This window comes from Paramormyrops kingsleyae, chromosome 22 (genome assembly GCF_048594095.1).
Source record: "Paramormyrops kingsleyae isolate MSU_618 chromosome 22, PKINGS_0.4, whole genome shotgun sequence".
Lineage (NCBI taxonomy): Eukaryota > Metazoa > Chordata > Actinopteri > Osteoglossiformes > Mormyridae > Paramormyrops > Paramormyrops kingsleyae.
In genome coordinates this window covers 7,166,225-7,191,621 of record NC_132818.1, presented here as the reverse complement: position 1 = coordinate 7,191,621, position 25,397 = coordinate 7,166,225, and the positions used below count along the sequence as shown (strand labels likewise).

At 45.8% G+C, this 25,397-nt stretch overlaps 1 protein-coding gene and 1 non-coding gene across 2 annotated transcripts in view; one reads left to right on the top strand and one right to left on the bottom strand.

The window, feature by feature from the left end:
* Positions 1 to 22,357, top strand: part of LOC111843216 (cytoplasmic phosphatidylinositol transfer protein 1-like) — a 35,786-nt gene extending 13,429 nt beyond the window's left edge. The window contains exons 2-9 of the mRNA XM_072704901.1: positions 7,230 to 7,378; positions 10,946 to 11,034; positions 11,460 to 11,467; positions 13,953 to 14,024; positions 14,571 to 14,666; positions 15,084 to 15,239; positions 16,719 to 16,782; positions 19,269 to 22,357. Coding sequence (XP_072561002.1) covers positions 7,230 to 7,378; positions 10,946 to 11,034; positions 11,460 to 11,467; positions 13,953 to 14,024; positions 14,571 to 14,666; positions 15,084 to 15,239; positions 16,719 to 16,782; positions 19,269 to 19,585 — 951 coding nt within the window. The 3' untranslated portion in view covers positions 19,586 to 22,357. The remainder of the gene's footprint in view (positions 1 to 7,229; positions 7,379 to 10,945; positions 11,035 to 11,459; positions 11,468 to 13,952; positions 14,025 to 14,570; positions 14,667 to 15,083; positions 15,240 to 16,718; positions 16,783 to 19,268) is intronic.
* A 2,625-nt stretch (positions 22,358 to 24,982) lies between these two features.
* trnas-aga (transfer RNA serine (anticodon AGA)) lies at positions 24,983 to 25,064 on the bottom strand. Its single transcript has one exon. It is a non-coding gene; the product is annotated as a tRNA-Ser (tRNA).
* Positions 25,065 to 25,397: the final 333 nt, after the last annotated feature.

Below are 25,397 nucleotides of genomic sequence, written 5' to 3'. Positions count from 1 at the left end.
CGGTCCTTCGGGGACCCACAAGGAGTCCACATTTTTGCCCCCTTGAGAACAAAAATGTGGACTGTCTGACAGGGAGCTGGGAGGGAGCATAAATGTGGACTGTCTGACAGGGAGCGAAAACGTGGACTGTCTGTGGGTCCCGAGGACCGGGTTGGGAAACACTGTTATAGAGTACAGAGTGTACAGAGTGCAGACTAATGGAGTGGGACAGCGGTCGGCTTCCATTATGGTTACAGGCACGCTAAGGGTGTTTAATAAAATTGCACATGATTTAATATCCATGCGCTGTAACTGCCTTTGCCCGGGGAAGCCGCCGGCACAGGCGTCTCACTGCAGACGTGTCGGCGAGCTCGCTAAGTGAGTTACCTCCCGCTGCATCTGCCGCTTGTTTCAGAAAATGAATCAGTTACGCCTTATTAATTTAGCAGCTGGGCTTTTCCTCACTGACATGGCGGCGATGACATGGCGGGGCGTTCTGGAGACGCTCACACCCGCGCTGAGCCTCCCCTGTCCTGACAGGGCCCCTGCCTGCTTAATAATTCACCGGCACTCTTCAGGACTCTGCCATATTATTTGTCATTTATTATTTAGCCGTTGTGCAGCCTCGGCCGCTTTCATCCGTGCCGAACTTTCATGGTCTCCTGGGAGCAGGTGGGGAATGTGGGGGGAAGAAAGGACCCCAGTGGCCGTTGGAGCCGGAGCACCTGCCTGGATGTGAGATGCCCACGGCCTTGGGGGGCAGCATTACTGTAGCTCCTCTTTTACTTCTTATCACCCCCCCGAATGGTGCGATGGCTGACTGAGAGGCCCTATCATCTCACCTCCTCAGCGTCGTGGGTTTGAATCCCACCGCTCTTCTGTGTGTGTTAGATCCTTCCGGAAGGACGCTGAGTCTGTGTGCCTCGGCGGGCTGCTGTCCTGTGCCTCTGGGACGGGGAGCTGTAAGATGAATCCTTCGAACCAGCGACTTGCACTGCTGCAGCCGGTCGGCACGAGTGCCTGCTCAGGGGAGAGCTAGAGAAGCTGGACCGGCTTCTGCCCTGAAAGGAGAGGTGGTCCTGTATAGCCCCAGACCTCCGTGAAGGGAACCTTCTAGAACAGTGCGAGTCAGTGATACCATGTAATGACACATCCGCGGTGTCCGCAGTGTCACTGGACTGTGTGCTGCACTTACAGTTTACTGCATTTTGTTTGTGTTTTTCCTCATTCCTAGAATATGTATTTTAAGTCTTTTTTGGTCTTATAACATTGACAAATCCTTTATCTTGCCACTTGCACAAGTTTGAGTACAGGTACACTGGAACGCTTCCCTTCACCTACCCTGTCTTGCTCTCCATAGCTTGGGGGGGGGGGGCGCGGCCAACAGGCAACAGCCCTGGAGCTGGGGGGTTAAGGGCCTCACTACATGTGACTGTTCTGCTGAGGCTGGGGCGTGAACCACTGACCTACCGATCACAAGCACAAACATTTAGCCCACTGAGCCACATTATTCATTAAGTTACTTATTAGTATTATTGATAAATAATCTATAAATTTAATCATTAGTCAGTAAATTATTACCCCTGGGAAATTTTGTGGCTGATCTGACTTTTAGCTGAAGTAATTTTGTATTCATTCTTTAACGAAGCGAATCCAGTGAGGAACAAGTGATCCTTTATTTAACGGAGCTTGCCTTTGGGATCGTTTAAATTTGGTCGTTACGGTAACAGTGTTCATTCGTCTAATTAGCAGCTCGACCGGAACACCTTCGACAGTGTCCGCCGTAGGAGCGGGGAGCCTCTGGAGAGATTAGCCTGTGCGTCTGTGTCCGGCCGGGACGTCCGTGTGTCCGTAAAGGGAGTTCAGAACTTTGGGGGGGGGGGGCTGACAGTGACAGGTGCTTTGGGGGCACTCGTCACGGTAGGTCACTAAGCCTTCATTTCCGCAAGTGCTAACTGCATCAGTGCCACAAAGCTACATGCAGAGTCTCCGTGGCTCGTCTGTGTCACTGCCTGCGCATAACTCGAACTGCACAGTGCACTGCAGCGTCTCCCTCCCTCTGCCTCTCAGGTCCTGATTGTGAGCAGATAAGAAGGGAAAGGACCACAAAGAGAATCTACGAGTCTGCACTGCAAATCTTTGCTGAGCTGGTGGCTGCTGCAGTGTCCCCAGCGCACGAGTGACGTTGCTGTTTCACGTCTCGCTGGGGTTCATACGGCTCATTCGTGTTTTCATCTCCTCCCCCAGCTAGCAGCTGTTTTCTGCTGTTCTCTGTTTCCGTTCCGCTGTCTGCAGACCTGTTTCTGTCGCCGTCGTCATGGTCCTGGTCTTCAGAGGCACCACTGGCAGAGGCACAAATCTGCAGACCCACGCTGTGGGGGGGGGGGGGGGGGGGTTGACATGCAGACGCTCAGATTCAAATAAAATTTTAAAAATGGTGGCATCGGCGGGTGTTGGGGGGGGGGGGGGCTGAGCCACAAATAATACCCCCCCATGACCCTGACCCTGGTGAGCTCACCGGTGGTAATCGAGTAGGTGGTATGGGGGCCAGATTGGGGGAATCCACACCCCCCACCCCCCCGCCATCCAGGGAACTGAAAAATGAAATTCTAGTAAGTCTTTCCGTTGGCCGGCAGGGGGTTTGCTTAGGGGATGCTGGGGGGCCAGCGAGGGCGTCCAGGGCCGCTACTATAGTTAGCCGTCATGTTTGGCCTCGGCACCTTCCACAGAATCTACACTCATTCACTTCGTCCATCGAAATGCACAGAAAAAAGGAAGATGCATGAACACCGAATATTAATCAACAGTCAGTCAGAACAAATGCGCTGATACATTATGCCAGCAGTTCTCAAGCTATGCTTCCGCTGCCACTAGTGGTGGGTGTGGGCTCTGCAGCGATCAGTCTATCCAGCGGGGGGCGCTGTCTGCTTTTTCATACCATCATGCCTGGTATACGGTATATGACGTACGGTATATGACATACGGTATATAACGGTATTGTTTTAAGAAAAGGCTCCAATCACCGCTAACGCTGTGGACAACAATGCATGGCCTCAATACAGCATCTATCTATCAGCATCATAGAAAGAGGGGAACCTGTTTTTTACAGTATTAAGAACAATACCTTTGGGATTCCTAAATATTGGGGTATGCCGTAATATGGTGCAGTGCAGAGGTAGATATTTCAGGCCCAGAAAGAAGAAATCCAGACCAAGGTTTTGTTTCAACGACCCACCTGAGTACTCTGTGACTGTGTTCCTCTTTATCAGCTGATTGGGTGAAACAAAACCTTGGTCTGGATTTGTACTTTCTGCTCCTGAAATGTCCACCACTGAGACACAGTGTAAAAAACAACTGCATTATGCATTTAATTATCCCTTTTTAACTTTATATAAATGAGATACACAAATTAGAGTTAAATGTATTAAAGTATCATTGCTTTCCACTACAGCAATTGAGCTGCATGAGCAATAATAGGACCAGGCTGATACACTTGGTGTAATCCCATAATCCTTTGCTCTTTTTTCTAAACATCTGGAGTTCTGTGTGCTGGACTTGTAGCCAGGATGGACTGTTGTTCTGGTGGCGGAATGAACAGGAAGCCGGAAGAAATATTAGATGGAAAAAGAGATTTACACTTCAATGGCTGATTTAATGTCCCGCATGAAGCAGAGGCAGAAGGGCTTTTAACAGTCATTTTCATCTGGGATTCAAATTCCTGTCGCGTCATTGTATAGCTGCAGGTCTGCCTCTGTGTGTCGAACCCGGGTCTCTGCATGTATAATGAGTCCGGGGCCTCTGGGCTCAGCTCGGGGACAGCAGGTTACAAGAGTCAGACAGACGTTCCCCCCCCCCTCCCTGCGCCTCCATCTGTCCCCCCCCCCCCCCCCCCCCCACACACACACACACCTGCACCCAGAGTGGCTTCCTGGAGAGAACAAGAAAGAGACAGACAGCAGGTGGCGTAGTTGTGTAGGACTTCAGAAAAATGTTAAATTTTTCTTTTTGTTCTTCGCGTAGTTCAAATAAAGCCAGTCATGTAGAATAATGGAGCGCCGTCGCAATCCTGGCGTGAAATGGGGAGGATGTGGCAGGTTGGGGACAAACTCATCTGTAACTCACTGCACCGAGACTATAAAGTGAGTTTGCGTGTTAGATGAGACACCTGCGGCCCGGTTCTGCTGGTTCTGAAAAGCATTTTATGCCCTGCTCAGCTCGGAGGAGGACGTTGATGACATTTCCCCATCTTTCCCCGTTCCATCCTCCAGGTCTGTATGCTGTCAGAGATTATTCACTCCAGATTCCATATTCTAGAACTAACGGAAATTAAGGAGGTGATCTGCTTGTATTGATCTTCCCTTGAGGGTCTTTAAAATAAATAAATCGATGGACAAATAAATAAAGCAGAAAGATAACGCACACTGGTCACAGAAGTGCCATTCGGCGTACTGGAGCCCAACTCGCCTCTACTGAGCGGCTCTGTTAATGGCGTCCGTTACACTGTGAAAATAATGAAGTATTGTGAAGTCTAATACACAGTGTTGCTATGGCTACTGTAAGTTTCCATGCATGAAATGAGTACTGCCTTTTCCTAGGCTGTTAAAAAAAAAAAAGCGATTTTTCACCAGGCTGAAGCGGAGGGCCGTGTCCCAGAATCCCCCATGTCTATCCGTGGCACCTTTCGCGGGTGACGAGGTTTGTTCTGGATTGGTGCGATTCAAAGTGCATTTTACAGAGTGCTGGCAAAACAACTCTGATAGATCGGCCTGAATATTTCTGTCACTGCATCAGCGGAGATTGTATAGTCACCCGAACTATTCTCAGGTTTCACATTTATGCTTTATTTATTCAGAGCATAAAACAATGAGCATATAACACGAGAACAGCAAATAAATAAAATCATGTCAAACGGCTGAAGCCCCAGTTCTGTTCTAATCTTTATTGTAACCTGAACAATATTTAGCATCTAACTTCGGTGTTTCTGTGGGCTTTGTGGGTTGTTATTCAAAGAGCAGGCATATTTAGGATTGAAGAAATAGGCAAATACAACCATATTTAAGCGATCCACTTCTGTTTAATTATCTCGGTCAGATCCAGTTTCGAGTTACACAGCCGCGGTGGCTCTAAATCTCCAAGCACACTCTATTTTTGCGTATTTCCAGCAAGAGAGTCGGATGTGACATTTTATAAGTTAATCTCACCCGTTGGATGCCTTTTACCACCCGATTGTCAGGGACATATGTGGCATTCTGGAAATATTGGGGATATCTATGTCATTGAGGAATTTTGCAGCCCTGAGAGCTGATTTTGGTGAATTCCAGCATCCGTATTTATGCAAGTAACAGCAGGAGTTACAGAACGGTGACTCTCTCATAGTATAATAGTGAGAATCTTGTATACTCTCTTGTAGTATAGTAGTGAAAATCTTACTCTCTCGTAGTATAGTAGTATAAGTCTTAATCTTTAAAGTCGTAGGAAACCTGTCTCTCTGTCTCTCTATTTATTGGGATTAAAGCGAGTGGTATGGAGTTGCTCCCTGTTGCTCCACTTAGTATCGCCGCCATGCGTCTGCTGCACCCGTGTCTGTTTGCATATGACGTCTGCATGCGTGTGAAAGGGAAGTATGAATTATGCAGCAGCACTTTAACCTGAAGTGGCTTTTCTCTCCCCCACCAACCCCCCCTCCCAGAAAACAATGAATATGGAGACTCCGGTAATCTGCTGAGGGCGGAGGGATTTTCATGAAAGAGTCTGCATGGGGCAAGAAATGCGTCTCGCAATTAATCAGCAGAGGTGGCTCAGGCGTGCATTCTGGTTGCGTGTCGAGCACATCCTCTTGCGTTTCCCTGCCGACTCTGTGTCTTTCATACACAGCCATTGTCAGCACTGAAGAGTTTCAATAAACATACAATAGGTACAAAAGAAATGGCCGCTTCTGTTTTCGAAAAGGGTTGGATTGCATGCAGTTGCCTGGGACAATTTATTGCCAGTAAATAATACTTCAGAGTATTGATCTAGAATGTTATTTCTTTTCAAATGGGAAAGAGAGGCTTATTTTGACTGTTGTAAGATAATCACACAGTAATACACAAAATAATAAAAAAGACCCTTCTTCATGCCTTGATGGAGTCTCTGAATAGCCTGTCAGCTAATGATAGACTGGCACCTGACAGTTAGAAGGCCATTAAAAATACGAAAAAATTATACCAAGAAGCATGTCTTCTATAAGAAAACAAACTGTTCAGTTCAGAGTGGCTGAGGGCATCTGTGATCTCCGAAAATGTCCAAAGTCTCTGATAATAGCAGGTTGTGAGGTGAATGACCTGGCATCACCAAGCTGCCTGACACTCAGTTCAGTTCAATTTATTTTTATATAGCGCCTTTCACAACAGTGTCACCCCAAGGCGCTTTACACGGGTGTTTTGTGATACATTTATGCAGAATGATTCAAAAACAGGGAAATTGGAAGATAAAGAATGAAAGAAGGAAAGACAGATGACAGTGGAAGAGAGGAACCAAGAACTCCCAAGTAGGGAGAAAAAAATCACCTCCGGGGGTCCAAGGTCAACTGGCTGCCCATCCCCCCCCCCCCCCAGGACATGCGAACATTGTAGAAAAAGAAAGAGTGGGCTTGCTTGCTAAATGCAAGGTGGAGACTGTGATCAAGTTTGTAATGTTTGCAGCATGTAAACCCTGTAACATTCAATGGCACAAGCAGGCGTACTGACAGGTAGCAGGGATGAGAACAAGTCAGTCCTTCGCAAGTCTCGGGTAAAAACATTGCAAGTCCGAGTCAAGTCACAAGTCATGTGCCCTAACTCCAAATCGAGTCCAAGTCTTTCCATCATTTTTACTGTTGAGTCACAAATCATCAAACTTGTGACTTGAGTCCCCACCTCTGACAGGTAGTAGATGTTTTAAACCTGTCTGGCTTGGCAACGTCTACTGAGGGACGCAGCCCATGGGATTCATGTCCGACAAGGGGTTTGGGCACTAGGAAGGGCGCTATAGGGTTTGGGCACTAGGAAGGGCGCTATAGGGTTTGGGCACTAGGAAGGGCGCTATAGGGTTTGGGCACTAGGAAGGGCGCTATAGGGTTTGGGCACTAGGAAAGGCGCTATATGATAATGGATTTGGGTTAGTTTGATGAGATTTTAGCGACGTCGAACAGCAAGGCATGTGAGATGCCTTCCAGATTGCCATGGTGACACGGGTTCTCCCCCCCCCCCCCCCCGGCATGTCTCCTGCAGTACAGGATCGGCCAGCTGTACATGATCAGCAAGCACAGCAACGAGCAGAGCGAGCGAGGGGAGGGCGTGGAGGTGGTGCAGAATGAGCCCTATGTGGACCCCATCCATGGGCACGGCCAGTTCACCGAGAAGAGGCTGTACCTCAACAGGTACGCAGAGACCGCCACCCCAGGGCTCACAGTGCCGGCGTCCATTCCATCGACATTTCATCCAAAGTAGCAGCTTGTATTTACAGCGATGATTCACATAAGTATATAATTATCTCCTGTTCCACACTGAAATAAAGGTTTTTTTTTTGCCTGCCAATACAGACACTTATGATTAATCAAACAGTTGTATGCCGTAATATTTTCTTCCTGGAAAGGAGTGGTGTTAATGAAATAATTTATCTTTTTTCCAGTTTTTTTGGAAGGAGTTGCGGGACTCAGCAGATGTTGCTAAACTGACAGCCCGTATGTCTCATTTACGGCACTGCGTGATGTCTTTGCTGTATTGGCATCAGCTGAATTATCGGACTGGATGCACTTTATGAAATTAATGTATCTATCTGCCCCTACGTTGGCTGGGCCAACGTAGCAGCAGCATGTCTGAGGATTGTGGGTTCATTCCTCCATCAGCGTGGGGTGGCTATGCGGGGGTGTGGCCAGTGAGGCCTTTTGTATAAGGAGCTTCTTAATGCCATGGAGCATTGCTAATGCTAATGAACATCGCCAATGCTAATGCTAAAGGACACTGCTAATGCCAATGAACATTGCTAATGCTAAAGGACATTGCTAATGCTAACGCAAAAGAGCATTGCTAATGCTAATGCTTCAGCATGACAGAAATTCCACAACATACTGCCTGCTGTCAGTAAAGCCAGAAGTGGGCAGTTCATAGTTAGTCACGCCTACATGTCCTGTCACTTTTGGCAAAGTAAAACAAATTCTGCATGCTCTTCATCGGTTTTACCCTGATATGCTCTGACATGCTTGAAGGGTTCAACATTTACCATTGGGTTTGTCCCTGTGACCCTGACCAGGAGAAGCAGTTAGATAATGTTTACTTTATTACTAAGGTTCATACGCAGGAAATGCCCCAAAGCTTTCGATCAGTCTAAATTACTTTTCCTTTTCATGTGAAATCAGCTCCAGTTGAACCCAGACTATCTATTACTGTGACATTCTGTATAACTGAAACCACAAATTGGTTGTTGCTTCAACTAGCCAGAATTACAGATGGCAATTATCTCACAATTTCTGCGAACTAACAGTTGCACTCAGTCCAAAATGTTCCTTCTGTGAGAAATTCTTTTTTCCTCCAACCAAACTTTGGTGTATGTGCGTGCACTGCATAATCCCGGCCTCTCACTCATTAAAGGAGATGCTGGTGTCCCTCTGGAGGTCTGAGATATCTCACAAGCCCTGCCATCTCTCAACATTTATCAGAGGAAGTGTTTCTGACAGCGAGAACAGAGACCATAGCGAGAAACAGATGGACAAAGGCGCTACGGCATTTTTTTAAAGACAGCAGTTGCCCAGTCAGTTTGAGATCGAAATAAAAAGAAAACTGATTTATATAATTAAATATTAGAAGTGTATCGATACTTGAATAAGGCAGGCAGACAGGCCTCTGCTGTATCATGCATGCAGGCCTCATGCCACTTCTACCATGCAGGGGTGGTGCTTAAGAGGCCAGACTCCTAACCAGATGGACACATGCTCAGATCCCAGGATGTCCCTCAGGTGATCTGCACCAAAGCTATCCCACACTGTGAATAAGATTAAATTGTGGAAAAAAATTAAACAACAATCTTCTAAATAACCAATCTGTTTACGTCATAATCTGGGTCATTTCTGGAGATGGATTACCTGATAAGTAAGACCTCAGCCCTGATGGACTGTCCAGCCCTGGTTAGTTCAATAAACACACACCAGGCAGTACTTTAATAAGACCAAACTATCGTTTCTCCAGTTATTTTACTACTACAATTATTCAGTCATCTTTATTCTCATTCATCTTCCGCCTTTGATGTCTGACTATTAGATATGTACATTTTTGTCTGGGGAAAACCAGCTTGTTTCTAAGCGACGCAGTTCAGACGGAGAACAGAGGAGGGGAAGGAGCCTTTAAGACAGCCACGAGTGCTGTCAACACTCTTTGGACCCTTGTAGAGTGGAGGAGTGTGGTTGTATAATGGAGGTATAATGGATGGTATTCCCAGAAAGACACACAGCTGTCCTTCTGCCTACTGGACAGGTACCTGCCCGGGACAGATTTTCCCAGCATTCCTGGCAGTTGACAAGTTGGATTCCCGGAGTGTTTATTCTGATTGGTGGGGAAGAGCTCTGCTGACAGGCTGCGGATGACTCCGCTTTGGGGTCCTCCTTGGTTACTTCTGCCAGGGTTTGTAGAACCCGTGGATAAGCTCAATCAAACCAACATTGTAGGACATGGCGAGTTACGGCAGTGTGGGTTCCCTGCGGCATTCCTGTTCCCGCTCCGAGTCCAGCGACACGCAGGTGGACAGGCTGCAGTTTATAAATTGCCCACAGTGTGTCAGCGACACGCTGCCGTCCTGTACAGGATGTCCTTTGCCTTGGAGGGAGAGGAAGAAGGTGGGGTGGGGCAGGCATTATGTAACATAGAGGAGTGGCCGCGTTAAGGACTAAATAAGGAGTCGATCTGTTGGGCTGAGGTACTCGTTTTGACTGTGGAATTCAGGGCTGAACCCACACCTCTCCGCCCCATCAGAGAGTTTCCCTTAAAATGACCATCTTACAGTATTCAATGCCATTGTCACCCTCCCCCAACAGCGTACCCCCCTCAAGGCCTCTGACACAATTCGGCTAATAAACACACTTGAACAGTTTGTGAGGCAGGGCTGTTCTCCGTGCCACTGAGGGCTTTGGTGTTATTGCATGGTGACAGAGAGTGTGAGAGTCTGAAAGAGTGAGTGTCACATCCGATGCGTGAGAGTCGGCGACCCTGCACTCCTATTTCGCGTCTTTACAGCTCGTTCGATGAGGGTTATATAAACTCATTTTAGAGCACTGAGGTGCAGGCAGGTCTATGTCATGTGACTCAGTCGTCATGAGTTCTGCAGTGAAGTGAGCGTGAGGATGGTGAGTGAAACCTCCCCTGTCCGGCATTCTGACAGGGCGCCATATTCTTACAGCGCCAGGGCTTTTACATGCTGTCATACTGTAACTATCTTTGTATTGTAAACACACCAGGTCCCTGGGGTGATAAGAATATCCTCAGGCAATGATCAAGGTCAGAGAGGAGATGTTTCTTTTTCTTATATGAAACTGAGGAAGCAGTTCTTCACTCCCTGCTTTGTGTTATGCTCTCGGACAAGGACAACTGGGCAGAGCCACTGGTATCGGCTCTGAATAGCGAGCTGGGTGAGCAAAAAGGATAACTTTTAGTCACGGCACCTTTTTCCTAAGTCATTTGATGCTGGTGACTAAGTACGGCGTGTTCCAGGACTGCAGACAGCCTTGCAAGATGGTCTTCTGAAAGAGTTTCCATTTGTGTGAGTTTGGCACGCAGCCGTGTGCTACTGAAGACTGATTAAAAGGAGTCCAGTATGTAAATGTTCCTCTCAGCCATGGGTCCGGAGAGATCAGAAGAAAACCTGACCCTCAGCAGACAGTTTAAGCTTGGTTCAGTCCTTGTTTCATTCACCCCTTTTTTATTCCTTTTCATTCGTCATTTTCCTTCTCCTTCCTCAGCAAGTTGCCTAGCTGGGCAAGAGCTGTGGTCCCCAAGATCTTCTATGTGACAGAGAAGGCCTGGAACTACTACCCCTACACCATCACAGGTGACTACCAACCGAGCTCTCCGATTGGATAGGAGATAGGCACATAGTAGGCTCACTCACCCTATGGACTTACACCATACCTGCGCCTCACTCACATCCCAATGACCAAAAAGCCTGTGGATAGCATGTTGTAGATGGTTGACTGTAGTGGGCCGTTAAAGGGGATGGTGTTGACTTACACTGATAACCCTTAGAAGAGCAGCATCTGCTGGACTCAGTCCATTTACTGTGAATTCTACTAGTTTTCTTATCTGGAAATTAATAAATCAGGAAACCAAGAGACAGTCTTCCGATGGAGAGCAGTCACCCTCGATCCCCCATCCCTTTAATTACCGAGGCGCTCTGGGCATGGATGAAGGTTTAACTCGACTGCCCGTTCTCTCTTCCCCCTGCATCGACGTCCATCCCGGGCTGGGACGGCTCAGAATACACGGTGAGTCTCCATCCGACGCCCCGTCAGTCTCCTAGCAGGATGACAGATGTTCATCAGAGTTGTTACTCCATTATGCTTCCGTGTATTCACTACGCACTCAGCCCGGTGCGCGCCCTCTTACGGCGTGTCTGTTACAGTAATGGGGTCAGCTGAGCCAGGAACGTTCAGAAACCGGGTAAAGTCATGTGACTTTTTCTCGGACCAGAGAGCGCCATCTGCTGTACGCAGAGATGAAAGGCGCAGTCTTTCGCGGCTGTGAGGTGGACAAAGTGGCGGGATGCAGCTCACCTGCAGTGATGTCTTTCATTTTTCTGAGCACTGCTACATGCCGAATGAGTAGATTTATAGCACTGTATACTGTAATAATGACGAGGGAGGGGTTTGCTGCATGGCTCAGCAGGTGACGTTCCTGTGCATGTGATCAGAAGGTCATCAGTTCAAATCCCAGGGCTGGTTGATTGATGAAACACCTCTCAATGTTAATGTCTCATAGCGATTACGGATAAAGCAATTTCTAAGCAGGATTGTCCCCGCCCCCCCCCACCCCCGACAACTGGGTTTTGGCCACTGGAACCTAATTAATGTTTCATAAGTACACGCCTCCCTTTGGTCTTAGTTCGAAATGTACTGGCAATTAAAATGTACTTTTCCTGCAATAACAAACAAGTAATGATGTTATGTCACGCCTTCTGGTCCCAGTGTAAATATAGCTCACTCTGGCTTATATTTGTTACAATTACTCATGGGCTCAGGAGCCCAGCGGGTGAGGAGAGGACAGCTGATTACCTGATTAGTAAACCTTGGGCACAGAAAAAAATAACGCCGTTAATTAACTGCGTTGATCACCTTGCTCAGAGTTAACGAGTTCCACATGGAATTGAAATCTGGAGCCTCCGTCATTATTTTCCTGTTTGTTTATTTACTTTCTGCAGTTACAGTAACCTTACGTACCAGGACACCAGTATTCCCTGCCTGTAGGGGTACATCGGCAATATGATTTATCATCAGTTTGTGAGAAAACGTTAGCAATGTAACATTTATTTACTCTGATGTAAGGCAAAAGTTTATGAATTAAAATAATCAAAATTATGTTTTTTTTTTTCTTGGACAAACATATCAAAGACAAGCTTTGATCCTTTTGCATACAGTCTATGGCTGTTAAACTTGATCTAATATGACACCAAACCCCAATGCATCACCCAATAAAGGCTCTATGCGTAAATTGGGTAGATAATGTAGATAGTGTATCAAGTATAGAAGATACACTCTACATATTTTTTCTAAGAAAAATTATTTCTAGGTACTATCAGCAATGATGGGCCTCCAGATCTCGACCACGGTATTTGAGCAGGAGGTTTATATAGCAACAGTCAGTAGAGATAACTCTCCCCTTTCACACTGGCACTCCGGCATGCATCTGACGCTCGCGCACACACGCCCACGTGCACGTGTCAGCTTTCCACACAGGCATGTGCAACCATTGGCATGTGCCTTCATCACCGAAACTCCCCATTATCCCCTGGACACTGGCCCCAGTCTGCAGCCCCCACTCCCCGCACCGGAGGTAGGCAATTCAGGTCCAGAGAGTCAAAGTCAAGACCAAAATTTTGTTTCAACCAACCAGTCGAGTATAAAAGGTCACAGTTACAGAGTACTCAACTGGTTGGTTGAAACAAAATTTTGGTCTTGACTTTGACTCTCTGGACCTGAACTCTGACTCACACCCCTTCAAGCCGCATAACAAATGGGCAGTAGATAGTGATGGATGAAAATGATCACACTGGTGGTGCTCTTTGTAAACATCGCATGAAAGTAGCATGCTGTCTCGTTTCAGTTTGCAGGCATGGTTTTCCGTATCAACGGCAGGTGATTGGTCTCTATGGTGCTCCGAGTCCTATATATATATATATAAAAAACACCATAAGCATTCAGAGAATTGCTTTAGAACGTCACTGAATCTTGGCATCTTCTCTGCCTGTCCCGTGGCTCCATGGTGTCATGGTCAGAAAAGACCATGAAACACCTCAAAAGCACAGGCTGCAGTCCCCTCAGTCTGACCACCGCCACAACCCATCTGACAGCCAGAGGTGGACAGTTCAGGTCCAGAAAATTTAAATCCAGACCAAGATTTTGTTTCAACCAACCAATCCAGGACTCTGTGACTGTGGCTTTTTATAACTGGTTGGTTGAAAGAAAACCTTGCTCTGGATCTGAACTTTCTGAACCTGAACTTTCCACTTCTGCAGATGACCAATTGTATTTTTTTCTGGTGCTAGAGTAGAATTCAAGATTTTGTGTATTGGACCTTGAGATTTATTGGACAGAGCCTGGACTGGCCTGGGCTACTCATTCAATGAGTTGTGGTCATCAGGAAGTTCTGGGAGATTAGATATCTAGAATGGTTCCTGATCACTGTTCGCAGCAGTATTATGGGAATAAATGCTTTTTGTCAACTCTTTTGTTCTTTAATTTTGCTTTTTTGCAGTGTTCATTTTTGCCAAAGTTTTCCATTCATATAGAAACAAAGTACGAGGACAACAAAGGAAACAACGACCACGTAAGTATGGTCTTGTGTCTGTGCATGTGAGTGCACGCTTGTGTCGGGTGTGTACTTGTGAAAGCGTCACCCCGTCTGTGCTCTGTGTGATATGCAGAAAATACTACACAGGGTATCACAGTTCAGGGCCACCTGGTCGGAATTAGAGAATCAGATCGCCATCTGGTGGCCATAGCTGGGATTGATTGTGAATATTCTCACCGTTAGGGGAGCTGTTCGTTCTACTCATTTGTGCTGCCTTCATAAAAATAATAAACTTTCATATTCATGGCAGCCCAAAATTATGACATGAATCTGTGTATAGGAAGCTGAAGCGTGTTCATTGTACCAGAACATTATATGAAGCACATCTGCGAGGCGTTAGGAGACATAGCTAATGAGCTCCTTAGAGACCAGGCAGGAAGCAGCCTCCTGACAGCCCATGCAGGTCCTCTGGTTGCCTTTAATGTCCCTGTGTGTGTGTGTGTCCCTGTGCGTGTCCCTGTGTGCATGCGTGTGTGTGCGTGTCCCTGTGTATATGCACACGTGTATGCGGCTGCCCTACAGATCTTTGCCGGGGAACCCAAAGATGAAGACACGGAGGTGTGCTTCATTGACATCGCCTGCGACGACGTTCCCGAACGGTACTACAAAAAGTCAGAGGTATGGGTGCGATGGCAGCTGGGGTGGGGGGGGGGGGGCAGCTTTTTCACACGCATATCGAGCATCACACACGTCTGGGCTGTGGACAAACACCAAAAACCATCAGCTGCTGATGCAACACACCTTGTCCGTATCTCTATATTCATTCCGATTACTAGTAACACTTGCTGGGCTTAGAGAATGAATCTCTTCTCTCTATATTGTAAACTTTATTTTAAATTTTGCATTCAAACGGAAATCACTGAATAAAGCGTATGTTTTAAAATAAAATTTAAAACAAAAACTGTGTAATTCAGCGCAAATTACTTTCAAAAGAAAAAAAAATACTGTAGAAATAGTGCATTATTTAAAGTAATTCAGCTGCATTGCTTGGACTCCTGCGGGGGTGTTCACTGCCAAAGCCCTGCTCCCCCCCAGGACCTGCACTGCTTCCACTCAGAGAAGACGTCGCGGGGTCCCCTGACGGAGGGCTGGCGGGACACACACTGCCCCATCATGTGCTCCTACAAGCTGGTGGGCGTCAGGTTCGAGGTGTGGGGGCTCCAGAACCGCGTGGAGCAGTTTGTGCACAAGGTACGGCCTCCGGAGGACCAGAGAGCAGAGCGCCGATCCGAACCGCGGACACATTAAAATGCAGGCCTGCTCTTCCCAGCCCCTCTGCTCGTGGCTCGCTGGCTGTGCTGGCTGTGCTGACTGTGCTGGCTGTGCTGACTGCGCTGGCTGCCAGGCCACTTCAGCTCTAGCAAGCTTCAGCTGAGATGTGAAGTCAGCTCAAGTCAAGTGGGCATTATTGTCAATGTATCCATATGCAGGTGTACAGGCACAGAATAGCCATCCCCAGGACAAACAAACAGCACTGACATTTTCACAGGGCTTAGAGTGCAAATACACAGGACAGTGCAGAACAGGAGGGCTGGGCACAGGAGTTTATATACATGAATGTATGCATAGGCCATTCTCGACCCTATTTGGGGGGGGGGGGGGGGGTGGTTAGGCAACCAATTATTTGTCTCAGCCCCCCTGAAAAATCAACATCCAGTAGAAGAGAAACTTCTGAGCCACTTTCAGGGTGAGAGCCTAGAATCTGCGCTGTACGTATGTGGACAATAAGCCACAGAACAGGGTGGGATACACAGTGGCTGAAGACGAACAGTAAATAAGTTCAGCAATGTGTAAACTGTGTAATCTGTGTAAACTGTGCAATCTGTGTAAACTGTGTAAACTGTATTGAGTGAGTTGCGCAAGTCATACGTCATATCCATCTATCTTCCAGCCACTCATCAGCATAACTGCAATGGGGGGAGGGCCCCCTCCACTTTTTAGAAGTGTAGATTTTGCCCCCCCCCCCTACTTTCCCTCTCCTTAACAGTAGTTTCACGCTGCACATGTGCAGGTTTGCCGGTCAAATCCAGTCCACCTTCTAAAAAACATTCAGGCCAGTATTTTCCACTAACAACACTAGTATATTATTGTTATTTATTTTTGTTGCACCCCCCCTAGCTGACTTTTGACATCATTCCTACATCCATGCAGCCATTTACCCAGTATTGCCTGACAGGAATTGCATTCACCACACTATTGAACATTGCTCATCTATTCTTACAGTATATGTGAATTTTTAACAGAACATAAAAAAATGCCTGAAAGTCTCTGGTTGGAGCAGCAGCCAGAGCCACAGGACCGGGGCCTTGACAGGGGGGAGGGCGACCTGTGAAAGCGGAGATGGAGGCAGGGTGGGGCAGGGCTGACACACCACAAACGGAAAGAGAGACCTGGGAATCATACATCAACTGCTTTACCGTGGTATCAGGGCTGAACAAAGGAAATGATTGTGGTTGAGGTGATTACGGGTCTGGGGATTGGTGTCAACAGGTATCTGGGCTATCTTGGTCAATACAAAGCAGAGCACTGTGATTTATACATATTGCAGAGAACAGGGCGAGGGTGGAGCTAATCAGTACGAACAGCCCCGGGATTGGACGCTCCACCATGAGCCTGCTAGAGGCCACGCCCCCATCTCACTCAGCCCTTGACGCCTGCTTCCCCCTACAGGTCGTCCGCGATGTCCTCTTGCTGGGACACAGGCAGGCCTTCGCCTGGGTGGACGAGTGGATCGGTGAGTTTCTCTCACAGTGCTGGAGCTCCTTCGTGTCACCCCGACCTGACACATCCCTCATACTGCACACATACATGGGTGGTGCTGCAGTCTAGGGACTGAGACAGGATGACCGCTGTTACATCCTCAGTGTACCAGAACATTGTCTGTCATTGGAACGGCAGCGTAACCTTCATGGTCTGGGTGTATTGTGCTGTCTGTTAGCATGTCACTTTTGAACAAGCGGGCAATCAAGAAAGGTCAAGTATAACACTCGTTTCCCACGCATCAAAGAGACCAGCGCAATCTCTCCAAGAGTGAGCTGTCTCACATCGTGATAGGGATCAGCGTGCTCTTTGCTAAACCTGCTGCGATAAGTGGCTTGAATTAGCATTAGCGAGAATTAGCATATGGCGGCACGGTGTCTCGTGAGTCTTGCACAGGTTCCCTCCTGTAGAGTGCACGCATCCCTCTTGACCTCCGCGCAGGACAAACGGTTGGGAAACCGGTGGAGGAATTTTCATAGACTCTGCATTTCATTAACTGCGAAGACCCACTTTGCATTTCGACTGAAAGTAGCGTGTTCATTTTCAGGCTGTGGACATTAATGTCGAAGGATGCTTGTGCTGTTGCTTCAAGCGGTGACCTTGAAGAATGCATTTAAAGTTTAAAGTCTAGTTTGTAATGATTTTCCTGGAAACTTGCCTGCATTGAATGATCAATGTGTCCTTATATCCCCAGAAGCCTTCATCATAGTATTATATATAAAATGAATCAAAACTTTAGCCCCTGAAGGGAGGTGGGTTTTACATTAAAAACTCACCAGTCTTGATTCTCTCGCTGTAGCCCTGCTGTGTTTGTCTCTCCCAACAGTAGCAGAGACAGAAAGTAAAATTACAGGTTTGAATTTTTCCCCACGGCTGGGGAAAATCCAGCAAAGGGGTCCTATTGGTAGGATTGCTGAACACCCCATGAAATTTATTTCTGGCTATCGATCTGCCGTAGAAATGAGTAATCATGGAGCACCATATGGAGAAGAGTGACAACGTCCAGAACGTCCAGAGTCAATGTGACCCCTTATGATAAATCTCCACTCACATAATCAGTTTTTGCTTTTTTATCTAATAATTTGCATAGCAGATGCCTTTTACCCAAAGCGCCTCTCAGAACAGTGCTGTTTATGCAGCTGGATTTACTAAAGCATTTCAGATCACATGAGCTGGTCCGCTAGGCTCTTGAACTCAATACGTGCCTCTTTATGCATCAGAAAAGTAGTTTCCAGGCCCGAGTTCTCTACTGTTGCCTCTGGATAATCATTCCTAAGGTCGTCTAAGACATTGCAGCGAGCAGTCCCAGGAGAATGCCTGTCCCAGAATGGCACAAGCCAACCGGTCATCTACCACATACAACGGGGCCCAGTTACAACAGAGAACCAACGGCATGAACCCAGGATCGCCAGATATTCAGGCACGACAGTACTGCAAAAGGCAAACAGGGAGAAATGGGTGTAATACGTTTATAAAAGGTGAAAGACATTGCATTTTAGAAAAAGAATTACCTCTGACAGTGATTTCATTTTCTTAATATGTAGTCAATCAGATGAAAAACATGTAATGGCCTGGTGGCCACAAAATTTGGGGTAAAAACTAAATCTTCTACAGTCTTTATATTATCTGTCTTGAAATAATCCAGCATATGTATACGAGAAACACAGCACAGACTGTATAAAGGCAGGAAACAAAGAGGATGTGTGATGGATCACCACTCACCAGCAGGGGGCGATCGCCACCATGTGGGCTGCTGGTAACCATGGTTTCCTTGTCGTTGCCCGGGAGGAGGGCCGGGATAAGGGAAGGGGACGGCTGGCTGTGCATACGCTCCCCGCCCCTGTGAATAGTGCATGCGGTGCCGGACGACCCGTGAGGGACCGTCTCTCGTGACAGACCCCATCTGTGCTAAAGCATGTGTGCCCGTTTGGGCGAATAGACGCTTCCTCTTGAACTGCTGACTTAATTGCCACCAGACTTTTTCTATCATCTTTACCTCGCCCCTTATGTCCCCCAAGGGGTATGTGCCTGCACCATCATATCTCACACCGTCCTCTGTGCCACAGGAAGGAGGGTACAGCAGTCAAGAACGGTGACTTAGTCCTGTCCAGAAAAGAGACCAGAACCTCAAACATCTTTTACTTATGCGTGCTCTTGTTCCAGTGGTACAACACTATAGCTAATGCTAAGCCTAGACCTGAAGTCTATGCTTTTGTTTACAAACCTCCACCAAAGACGACATATGAGCTTTGCTGTCCTTCACCCTGGTTATTCCATGAATGTCACAATTAACCAGCTTCTGCCCCCCCCCCCCCCCCCACCATCTCACTCAGTGTAGATATTTCCCATCTTCATTCTGTGAAGCCAGAAGGTCACCACGTTGGTCACATGTCCAGGGTTTTAGCCAATCGGTGAGCTGCACTAACAGGCCCATCTCTCCCTGCTTGCATCACTATGAAGACATGACGATGGAGGAGGTGAGGGAGTACGAACGCGCCACCCAGGAGGCCACCAACCAGAAGCTGGGCTCCTTCCCGCCGGCGATCTCCATCAGCGAGATGGAGCTGGCATCTCCCAGCCGGGGGGGGCCTTCCAGTGCCCCTTCCACGCCGCTGTCCACTGAGGCGCCCGAGCTGCTGTCCGTGCCCCGCGACCGCCCACGGAAGAAATCAGCGCCGGAGACACTCACGCTGACGCTGCCCGAGCGCCGAGGCTCAGGCTACCGGCTGCCCAGCTTCTTCCCCTGGCATGCCCCTCCCCCTGCACAGCCTGAGTGACGAAATCAGTGAACACCCCCCCCACCACCAAGGCCCAATCTCAGACCCTCCAACACTAAAGACCTTTAAATGTAACCACCTAACCAATCAGCTGTTAGTGCAGGTTAAATACCCTGCTAACGAGTGAAAAATCAGGATCCCTCCGGGGCGTAGAACCTAAAACGGTCAGGTCACATGTTCCCTTATTCCGAGGCTCCTTAATCACCATGCCACCTGCTGGCCGAGTTTGCATTGCGCTCCTAGTCAAAAAAATTCACATAATAATTAGAGTATAATAAATCTTGCTATACCAAAAAAGTTAATGTTTATAGAAAGCCATGCGGTATCGCTGGGGGGCCAAAACCTTCACATTTAATACAGCATGGCTACTGACCTGGGCCCCCCCTTAGGAGATCCACGGGCTCACTTAGTGCGATGTGTTTAAAAAGGACAGCAGCAGTATCTTTCCTCATACGTGTCACTGATAGTTATGTGTTAGTCCAGTCATCTCGCTTATTTGCACATCATGAGCAGAATGAATGAGAAGAAGGTCAATCAGATGCCTCTTGGTGCGTATGGTGTGACAGGATTGAAGGTGCTTATCTGTGTGTTTCATTTGCCTGAAGAAAATCCACATAATGTCAGTTTGTCTGCTGTTCAGACTTTATTAACTTTATAGAGTGAGAGACGTTTCATTCATAATGTATATATGTAAAAAATGACACCTGAAACCATAAGTGGAAAAAGCCATTTATTTGGCTGTGATGAGGAGAGTCTGTCTGTGCTGAGCAGCCTAATATTCCCATCAGTGCCTCTGCATGGTATTTGTTTGGCTTGATGTTTGTCATACAGATCAGGGGCCTGTATCACAAAGTCGGATTTCTTGCTTAGCCGGATAGCTTGTCGGATTTAAGGTAGTCTGGGCTAAACGTGAGTGAACAAAAATAAAGGTCATTTAAACTGAGGCACCTTAAATCCAACAAGTTATTTAGCTAAGCAAGAAATCCGGCTTTGTGATACAGGGCCCAGGAGAGCAAGTGTTAATATGCCATCTGTTCAGTGGTTTTAACTGCTATCTAATAGGGTCTGTCTATGTGTGGAACTAAGCTGGGCATTTGTAAAGAGGTTTGATGATCGTCAACCTTACCAGCAGGTCAACCATACCAGCAGGTGTAACCTTCACCTTCACTGAAAATGAGTCTGTACCAAATTTGTATTGTGTTATAATCACCATCATTAACTTCAAGGACTAAAATCGATCATTAAGTATCTAGATATTTCACTGGAAACTAACCCAGCCAATAAAATGCGTGCAGGGCAGTACTTACTGTGAATGCTTCTGGCACATGTGAAGGAGTCAGCTGGAGTGAACGGACATCAGCTTTCAGTGTTTTTACTGATCGGTTAAATAGTTAAGCCTGACGTTCACCTTTTGTGCTTTTAAGTAAATTCTTATTTTTCCTCACACCTATTCAGCCATAAGTTCTAAATTTCCATAAAGATCCACAATCTGAGGAAGAGATTTCAGTAGCGATAACATTTCTTATAAGACTGTGGGCATGAATTTAAAATCAGGGATTTCTTGTTCAAACTGGATTAACGAAAACAAACCTCTATCTCGGATCATTCTTGTTCAGCTTGTTTCAGTCAAAATATTTAACTGTATGGTACCATCAGGGGCCTTTATCCCAAACCAGGATTTCTTGCCTAGCCAGATAGCTTGTCGGATTTAAGGTAGCCTGGGCGAAATGTAAGTGAACAAAGATAAAGGCCATTTAAAATGGGGCACCTTAAATCCAACAAGTTATCTGGCTAAGCAAGAAACCCCGTGCTGTGATACAGGCCGCAGCTGTCATTAGTGTGATTATGACTTGGTTGGGAAAAAAATAAAAAATAATAAAAATATATATATAACAAAACACTAAAGAATAGTTGCAAAAGGAGGCTGCAAATTCTGACAATTACTTTGAGTTTGTGTATTAGGTGGTATAGTTTTGTTTTTTGTGATGTAATGTGTTTCTGATTTAGAATATGTTCTTAATTTTAGTTACTGTTGTGCTTTGAAATTGATAAAAATGTTTTAAACTCTTTACAGTACTATTTTAAATGTGTTTTTTATAGGCAAGGACTGTGACGAGGCTCCGGTTTAAATTTCCCCTTAAGGACTGTTTTTTTTTTTCCCGAAGCTATGCTAAACCATGCAAAGAGCTTGGTCTTTAACGTGTTTCATGTGTCTGTTCAAAGGACAACAGATGCTCATTCTTATAGCACGGTGTCCACCTGCTAGTAATTCTAAAACAAGATATTAATTTTCCATCACAGTGAACCTTAAAGTAGAACAGAGTGTTATATCATGTTGCCAGTTGCATGTATTCTGCCCGGGAAAATCGCTGGTTATTTACTTCTAGAAATGTAATTCACGTTGTGGATTGATTCTTGAAACTATTGAAGTTCGACTTTAATATTAATTATTCTGAATCTCCCTCTAGACGACTGACTTAAAAAGAAACGCGACCTACCCACTATGTTCAGTTATGAGATAATTTTATCCCCAACCAACGTACGTGCAGAGCTTATAATTAGACCTAAAAGTGCAGTCAGATGTCATCAAACCATAAACCTTGACAAGCCCCAATGCCACTCAGCACAATAGGAGCCTTATTTTCTATTCTTAATGTTGACATTTTCTTTTTGTTTGGTGTTTTACAATTAGAATCACTGTGATTTTATTTACTTCAATGTTGTGTGATTTTTTTAATTGAATCAATAAAGAGAATAAAACCAAAATCTTGATGCAGTGTGTCAGGCTGTTGTGTTTTTTGCTCACAAGTTCTATGTAATTAAATTATAAACTTGAAAGGTTTGAGACACTTCTTGCATTGCACTGCACAGTGTTGTATTGCTGTGTGGTACTTTTTATGTAAAGCACTACAAAATCACATTGTGTGAGAATTTTTCAACATTTAAATTCTTATAACCATAACCAAGTCAACCAATCACTAAGGACTCAGGGCAACAAGGAACACGTGGGTTATATTACAATTAACAGACACTAGCAACTTGGAGACATTAACAAACACTGAAGGTAATTTACACAAGGAGAGACTAGGAACACAAAATGGAATATTAAGAAGATCATGGGCTGGGTAACCGTTAACAAGGACACAAAAGCAAAGACATTAAAAATACCAGGCACCGGGGGATAAAATAAAGGCAAAATATTAAACAAAAGGTGAGACTGGCCTCAAACTCATGATGGAAATATGTCTGCCTCTGTGCTGCATGTTTACCCCATAGAGCAGGGTTCTTCAAATCTGAACCACGATTACAAATCCAGGCCTTGGCTGCTTAAGGGGCCTGAGAGTGCGTGTCCTCTGTCAGGCCCCATCCACTCTCAAGCCCCTACGTCATTTCCCAAATCTCAATACGTAATTTCCGTTTAAACGATTGACTCCGTCTCAAACCGGAACAATACCGTTGTATATATGTGTATAAATAAATATACTGCTATTGTATGTGTTATTATTGTGAGACATCAGACTGGAGCTAATATGTACTTTTAATAATTATTTTCTTGTGACATGTTTATTCCGTGAAATATCGTACTTTAATAATGTCAGCATTTAAATGTTTGTATAGCGTTGTTAATAGGGAATTGTACACAGGGAGTGACTATATGCGGGAGGGGGTTGCAAACAAACCAGCAAATGGCAATATTTTTGTTTTAATGTGGGGGTGGCACCATACAGTAGGTGCACATGCATGGGTGTGTGTGAGTTCCCGTGACAGGTATGCCCAATGTTATTGAGCTATGGGACTGGCAGGACTTGAGAGTACTTGACAGTAAGGACGATTGGAATAGGTTTGACGTTCAAGCTGCGAGTGGCTTGCGGTGGCGATCTTCAGGAGCAATTCCCAGCGACGAGTGCAACGGTGGAGGACTAGTGAGATTGTTCAACGCGCTCTAGTTCCTTCCAATAGGTTTTACTTCTGGTGAGTACGGACGCGAACTGGGTGGCTGTGTGCGTGCGTGCGTAGGTGGGAACTGATACAACCCCCCCAGTCATTTTTAATTAAAAAAAACCCAAAACGATTAATTATATTGTGAAGACAATAATATAATGTGAAATTGCAACAGTTGTACAATTGCCTAATTTAAATAAACGTTTGCCAATAAATATAATAGTTGTGCTTTGGTACTGGCCATAATACAATATTTTTACAATGTTTAGCATTCTTTTGTAAGGAGCCAATGAGAATTCATTTAAATTTCTACAAGAAAGACTACTATTCTAGTTATATACAAACTATGTTGTTTTTAATAAAAATGCTTTTTCCTCACAATGCAGCAAAAGGAAAGCTGTTTATTTTTCAAACCCAACAGAATACAGTATAACAGACTTTGGCTGACTTTATTATGTGACTGAGCACTAGTCTTAGGACTTAGGACGAGTTGCCTGTAGTAAGGAGAGGAGTTCGACACACGCGTATTTCGATGTGATGATTAATTTCTAAACTGTTAAGCCATACATGCCGCGTTTTAAGAATTATATGCGGGACAAGATTGATTCTGTAGCGGCAGTCAGCAAGTCGTAATCTATCGTGACAAGACGGATTCTGTCGTTTTAACGGAAATGACGTAGGGGCTTGAGAGTGGATGGGGGCCTGACAGAGGACATGCACTCTCAGGCCCCTTCTGCATCCAGACTCTCGTGTCTCTCCCAGGTAGTTAGTTTAATAATTACTGATTCTGATTGGCCAGAGGCTTCACACCTGGCTCACAGGTAAAGGAAGGCTGGAAAACCAGCAGTGCTCGGCCCTCGAGGACCGTGATTTGAATAATAGGGTCACAGAGCCATGCAGCAGCCCAGGGAGCAGAGAAGCACACATGGGCAACACCAAATGGGACGGCCAGCGACACCTGCTGGCCAAACAGGCAAAAGGCACATTGGACAGGGCCAGAGGGGCACCTACGCTGACAGGTGCCTCGATTCCACCTAGGCGATTCCTACCGGAGCCAGTGCTGGACTTTTTCCCGATCCGGAACCAAGGTTAGGATTAGGGTTATAGTCAGGGTTATAGTTAAATGTGAGAAATGTTTTACTTCTGCACATATTGCCACCTTGTGTCAAATAGAGTGAAAGTACAGATTTTATTTTCTATTAAAAAGAATTTCCTTTAAGCTTAATTGATCATTTCAACTTCAGCTACATTGGGTAGGCCTTTTATTTACGTAAAACATCAAATTATTAAGAACAGTAGATGTAAGCTATTTCAAAGACCAACATTCTTTAAATTAGAAAAGATGATCCAAACAGTCAACATAAAAACAAATATTTTGGTTTGACATTAGCAACAGATTGCTATTATTATTTACACAACTCTAAAACCAACAATTTCCACAAAAAACAATAAAGTCGTAGTCGGCAGGATTCGAACCTGCGCGGGGAGACCCCAATGGATTTCTAGTCCATCGCCTTAACCACTCGGCCACGACTACAACGAGAAGAATACCTATTCCGAAGACTACACATATTTTCCGTAATGACTGTTTACTGAATACATCATTTTGTTTAAAAAATTGTTTGAGTCTATTACAATGGTCGAAAGTGATATGGTACATAACTTGTTTTTCAAAACTCCGTGGCTTTAACGCAGAATACAGGAAAAGTCCGGTTGAATAGCTTCTCTTATACGTTTAGGAAATGCAGGCTCGTAATAAACATGCTCAGTTCCTATGCAACGCTTTATGAAATACGCGTTTACATTCCGAACGCACAGCGAAATCATCAACTTAGACAACGTGAACATTTTCTCGTATGCAGCTGCCTCT